Here is a 6,333-nt window from a genome sequence, read left to right as displayed (position 1 = left end):
GTTTATAGTTGTGTTTTTTCTTTTTAAAAAAAAAACAAAACCAACAAACAAGAGAAATAGCAATACTTTTTTTTTCTGGTTTCAGCTCAATCTGAAACAAAGTCAAACGTGGGGACACTTTTTTTTTAAAAAAAAACAGTTTAAGGCATAGCAGTGCGTTTTTTTTCCTCACAGCTGATTCCTGTGTGCAACAGGGTGACCAAGATCAGCATTTATGCATTACTCTGAACAGCTTGAGAATCTGAAAGCTCTCTTAAAAACTAGTAAGTTGGAAAGATGGGAAACGAACTGCTATCAGTAAATTCCCCTTCTCCACTCGAATGCATAGCAATCTTGTAATACAAATCCCACAGAAGTAAGCTGATATTTGACACCAGCCATGAAAAGTAAACCAAGGCAGTTGTAGATAAAACCACAACTGGTATAAAAGCCTGAAGAGAATAAAAACAAAGTTGCACATTGATTATTGTTATTCTTGTACTTTGCAGATATCTGAACCAAATGAGTTTGACATCATGCTTGTAATGCCTGTTGCAAGACTTCAGCTGGATGAATCTGATGACACTGGAGCCTATTATTATCTAACATTTAAAAGAAATCCAAAAGAAAAGTATTTGTTGAAGTTTTTAGATGAAGATGGAAAATTATCATCCCTTAAAATGCTTCAAGCTCTAAGAGAAATTATTAAACAAGAAGTAAAAAACATTAAAAGTAAGTACTGAGAGAATAAGCTTCACCTAGGAGTGCTAAAAATCCAATTACATTGTGCATATGCATTGCCCTGTTGTTAATAAAATGAGATTATTCCCCCCGCGCCCTGTTGACTGTCTCTTCATGGCAATGTAGTTTTAACTGTAACGCCTCCTGTCCCTGGTATCTCAAGTTTGCTCTTGTGCTAAGAATCACCACAAATACATCAGAGCTAATAATTTTATGCAATTAACCCATTGCTCCACTATGCAATCCTCTTTTCATATGAAAGTAATGAATATTGAGGGTTCTGTTGCATGCTTGGTACTTCCTACATGACCTGTGTATTTTGAATCTACCAGCCACATACGAAGAGCCATTTCCTGAACTGGTAGCAAAAGGAAGAGCTTTCTTTTATACATTACCTAATATTTTATATCGACCTATATAGAAAACATAGTCCCTTTTAGAGGGGTGCTCTTTTTCTCCAAAGCCTTCAGAAGCATTGTGGCCAAATCTCTTCAGTCTTGGTGTTTTCAACAGTGAAGCATTTCACTGGAAAACATTACTGTATTTCTGGTAGACACAGTAAATCAAGCAAACAGTTGTTCAAGAAGAGAGTTCCTTATTATAAACTCAACAGGCCTTCTTCATGTTTTATTTAAAATCCATATCCTGTAGGATAAAGAGCCAGTGACTGAACCCAGATATTTCTTTTGATTGATTATAAATTCCTCTTAAGTAAAAACCTAAACAGAAGTTTCTAATATATATATAAAAACACCCTATTTCTTCTTCGCTACTAGATGTGGAAGTAACTGTGAAAAGGAAAAAGGCTGGAAGCCCTGCAATAACTCTTCAGATCAAAAATCCTCCATCAGAAATATCAGTGGACATCATCCTGACTTTGGAAGTTCAGCAGAGCTGGCCGCCCAGCACACAGGATGGCCTCAAAATTGAACAGTGGCTGGGAAGAAAAGTCAGGGGAGAGTTCAGAAATAAATCACTTTATTTAGTAGCCAAAGAAAACAAAAAAGAAAAAGTTCTAAGAGGTACCATCTTCTCTACAACTTGATCAATTAGAGGTGCTCTAAAAAGGGTATCCGGATTCTGTTCACTATTCTGCCCTCGAGGTACCAATCTGATGTTTTAAAGAGGGATTTCATTTATCTTTAATCTGGATATCACTCTTTAAAACATCAGATTTGTGACACTGCTTGTCCTGTACTGAAATCTAAAGACAAAACTGCTCTGCCAGGCTGTATGTTGACCATTTCTAAGAGAATTATGTTAAATCTACTAAGTCAGAGACATGGACTGTCCCTCTGCTGGTGCTGTACTGAACAGTAACATCCATTCATTTCCTTTCTAAGAAAAAAAAAAGTAAATTAAAAGGAGACTTCTAAAAAGGCAGGGAACATTCCCGTAAGTGGGACTGTATACACAAGTTATTATACTTCTGCAGGATGTAAACTTTGTACTTTTCTAGCAAGATACATTATTTCTCATTGAACTCTGGTATAGCTACATCTCTCTTGTTTTTTTCCCGTGCAGACCACTGTCACACCAAGCCTACATTTTTTGCAGAATACACGTTTGCAGAAACATCCCAACTTGTCATTGCATTATGAGAACTGATGACTTCAACAAAAAGAGTTCAGGCAATTTGTTTGTTTGTTTGTTTGTTTTTAAATTAGCATGCCTATCTTAACAATGCCAAGTAAATCATTATTGCTCTACTGGGCTATCTCTTCCTGCGAAAATTAAATGCAAAGAGTAACTGAACCAAGCAGGCAAGGGAACAGTCTAACTTATGTAAAGAAGACAAAAACGATTACTGGTGTTTGAAAAACAGCTATGTTAATCACTGTTTTCAGAAACATTACCAGAAGAACAAAAATAGATGCTTTAGAACAGTCACCTTACCTGAGACAAACTTACAAGCATATTACTTACACAAGGAAATTGAATCCAACAGTGAAGATTTTTTTTTTTATTCAAAACCAGGATGGTTATGCAGTAAGGCTATTAATACAGCACAGAAATTCAAAGGTAGCAGGTTTCGATGAGTAGCGTAATTCCTCAAATCATGTTCAACAAATGCAGGCAAGTTCAGAATTAAGCTTAACTTGAAAGTAAATCCAAACATCCTAAAGAATATTGTTAAAGCATCCAAACAACTATGTCTTGTATTAATAACATTCTAATTGTCTTTGTGTGGAGCAGCTGGGGAATTAAGGAGGAATTAACTAATTGTAGTCCCTGATTTGCAGTTGTTATTATTATTTTTTTAAAGTGCAAAGAAATTGCTGATATTTAAAATGAAATCAATTATGAAGTGTCTTTTTTTTTTTTCCCCTCGTAGTTACAGACACTGGTACTTACTGCTGTGGAACAGTTTAACAATCTTGTACTCAACTTTAGGTAACACCTGGCGACTCTCTTTCTCGCATATTGAGAAGGCCATGATGAACAACCATGGGAGCTCAAAGACATGTTGTGAATCTGATGGACCAAAGTGCTGCAGGTTGGTGTTTCATATGAGTATTTTACTTCAAGCTTGTGTGAGTCAGGCTATAGCACTGTGCTTGTAGCACATAGAGTTTCAGTTTAATATTTAGGAGTTTGATCTAAGACTAATTACTTACAATAGGGAGCAAGAATAAAGCTTTTAGGCATCATTGTTCTACAGCAGTACAACAGTGCATGTACTCACTGAACATCTGACTTACATTTACTCAGTGAGAGGTGGAAACAAATCACATTGCAGGTTTACACTCCAGACTTGCCTTAGAAAACAGAAAGATGGCAACTTGTTCAATAATCTTTCCCAAACTCAGTCCTGTTTAGAAGAACCAGCTTGAAAGTCTGATGACTCAGCTTTCTGAGCTTTGGGAGCAAAATTACACCTCATACCAAGGCAATTTCTGAAACATTGGTTAGAAAAGAACTGCTGAATGGCATCAGGATGAATAAATGTGATTTTTCACTCCAATAAAAACGGATTTCCACATTTCTTTGAAGAGAAAGAACAAAAACCACATGAAGTACAGAACCTCCTTAATGGCAAACCACCTTATTTTACTTATTACATCATGTACTGAATTGAGAAAGTCACGAGAGAACAAATGCATAAATCTTTCTTTGCTTTATGAATATTATCAGACATGCTATGCCCCTACCTAGCAGCGTATGAAAACAATGTACACACACCTCTTCCCCTGGTGGCATGCCACAGGAAGGTGTTGGCACTTCCTTCAGTGTAAATCCAAGCCAAAAGGGCAGCTTTCATCTTAAGCAGTGCTCCCAGTCCATGTTATACTGGTAGCAGCTGGGAGACTGCACCAGGTAAGCACGCAGCTGACCAGTGCTTTGTGTTTCTGCAACTACCAGGAGAAGTGGTGCATGCACAGAAACTGTTACTTAAAGTAGAAATCCTTCATCGCTAGAATCTGACTTCAGATGCAGTAATCCAAGGACTATCCAGCCTATTGCTGCACGTGTTTTCAGATTTTATTCAAAACATTATTGAAAATGTTATTCTATTAGAGTACGGACACTTTTATTGCTTTCATGAATAATGTGTATTTAAATATCTGAAATACATATTTAGAACCGTGTAGAAGATAGCTAATAAATTCGTATTTATTTAACAGGAAAGGTTGTCTTAAGCTTCTGAAGTATCTTCTAGAGCAACTTAAAATGAAATATACAAAAGAATTGGAAAAATTCTATTCATATCATGTCAAAACTGCTTTTTTCCACTCGTGTGTCATGTGGCCAAATGACACGGACTGGCATTTGGGAGACCTGGATCATTGCTTTCAGAAATATCTGGCATATTTTCTGGATTGCCTGCAGAAGTCTCACCTGCCCCACTTTTTTATTCCCCGATACAACTTGCTCAGCCTGGAACATAAAGCGAGCAGTGATTTCCTTTCAAGACAAATAAACCACCAATTGAACAACAGATTCCCAATATTCCAGGAGAGGTATTGAAAACATTGTTTACAGTAACTATCTAATTATATAGATTTGTATATTTAAAACCAGAAGTTCTGCACCTTAAGTTACTCCTCAGTAGCCTGATACTACAAAAACTGAAACAAAATTAAGAACACTATAAGAAAGTTTGTGTATTTCAGTCACACTGCTTAGAGCCCTTAAAAGAAATAGGATGTTTTAAGTAATATTTATTTGCCCTATCCAAATGTAGGTGTCACCTGCAAAACTGGTTTCAGCTGGGATAGAGTTAATTTTCTTCACAGAAGCTAGTGTGAGGCTGTTTTGGATTTGGGATGAAAATAATGTTGATAACATGTTGATGGTTTTAATTGTTGCTAAACAGTTAAGAACCATCCAACTTCTGATGCTGGCCTGCCCGTTAGGAGGCTGGGGGTGCAAGGGAAGCTGGGAGGGGACACAGCCAGGACAGCTGACCCAGGCTGGCCAAAGGGATATTCCATACCCCACGACATCATGCTTGGTATATAAAGCTAGGGGAAGAAGAAGGAAGTGGTGATGTTCGGAGTTATGGGCATCTGTCTTCCCAAGTAACCGTTACACGTGATGAGAGCCCTGCTTCCCTGGAGATGGCTGAACACCTGCCTGCCTGCCCATGGGAAGTGGTGAATGGATTCCTTGTTTTGCTTCTCTTGTGTGTGTGGCTTTTGTTTTACCTATTAAACTGTCTCTATCTCAACCCACGAGTTTTCTCACTTTTACTCTTCTGATTCTCTCCCCCAGCCTACTGGGGGGAGTGAGGGAGCAGCTGCGTGGTACTCAGTTGTTGCCTGGGGTTAAACCACAACATACACTAAGAATGTATAGAAGAATACGCAATAGTCAATTTCCCACATGTGATTTCTATGATTCCAAATATAAAGGCATCAATGACCAGGTAAAGTGAAAAATCACAATTTTATTTAACATGAAGATCCACTGCTGAATATCCAAAATACACTCTTGCTTTCAAAAGAAAACAAAAGTCATTGGAGTTACTTTGACATAAACCAGAACAACTTCTCCAGATCAATGGGGCAGATGAAAACCTTCTGCAGAGACAATCATCAGGAACAGTGAGCAGAGAGAGAGTATCAAAATAATACAAAGTTCTTGAAGTAACTTTGAGTCTTCAGAATTGGTTTGTAAATCGGTCTTTTCATGGGACTTTGGACAGGAAGCAATCATTATCTAACGTGCTGCAACAGAGTAAAAGTTATTGTGCCAATGAGCGTTTGTGTGACGAATCTTGTAGAAAAAGTATCTTCAACCCGTATCGAGGAGGACGAGTGTCCATGTGAAAGGTTATCAAAACCAATATACAGCATGAATATGACTTTCTTAGAATCCAAATTCAACTCAGTTTTTGTTATGTTGAAGAGTAGGTGTGTTGGGAACAATATTTTATTTCCTATTAATAACATTGTGCAGGTGATAAATACACAGCATTTGGGAACATCTTTTGCTTTTTCTTAAGGAAGCCATGAGAATTCCATATTTTTAGTCCACTTTTTGAAGGCAAAATAAACTACTGTCTTAAATAATGCCCAAAATTCACCTCAATTGTGAGCAAAAAAAAAAAAAAAGAGGGAAGGCCAGAAGAACACTTAAGAGAATAATTTTACTTAAATATTCTCATCT

At 37.2% G+C, this 6,333-nt stretch overlaps 1 protein-coding gene across 1 annotated transcript; it reads left to right on the top strand.

Moving 5' to 3' along the window:
* Positions 1-488: 488 nt before the first annotated feature.
* Positions 489-5,993, top strand: MB21D1 (Mab-21 domain containing 1; the record flags this gene model as incomplete). Its single annotated transcript, XM_010291799.1, has 5 exons — positions 489-711; positions 1,497-1,742; positions 3,115-3,217; positions 4,347-4,682; positions 5,948-5,993. Coding segments are annotated over 5 exons (954 nt in total), but the record flags the coding sequence as incomplete, so codon positions are not given.
* Between the last annotated feature and the right edge of the window lie 340 nt (positions 5,994-6,333).

This window comes from Phaethon lepturus, unplaced genomic scaffold (assembly GCF_000687285.1).
Source record: "Phaethon lepturus isolate BGI_N335 unplaced genomic scaffold, ASM68728v1 scaffold19037, whole genome shotgun sequence".
Taxonomy (NCBI): domain Eukaryota; kingdom Metazoa; phylum Chordata; class Aves; order Phaethontiformes; family Phaethontidae; genus Phaethon; species Phaethon lepturus.
The sequence above is the reverse complement of the archived record's forward strand: the minus strand, read 5'-3'. Positions and strand labels throughout refer to the sequence as shown.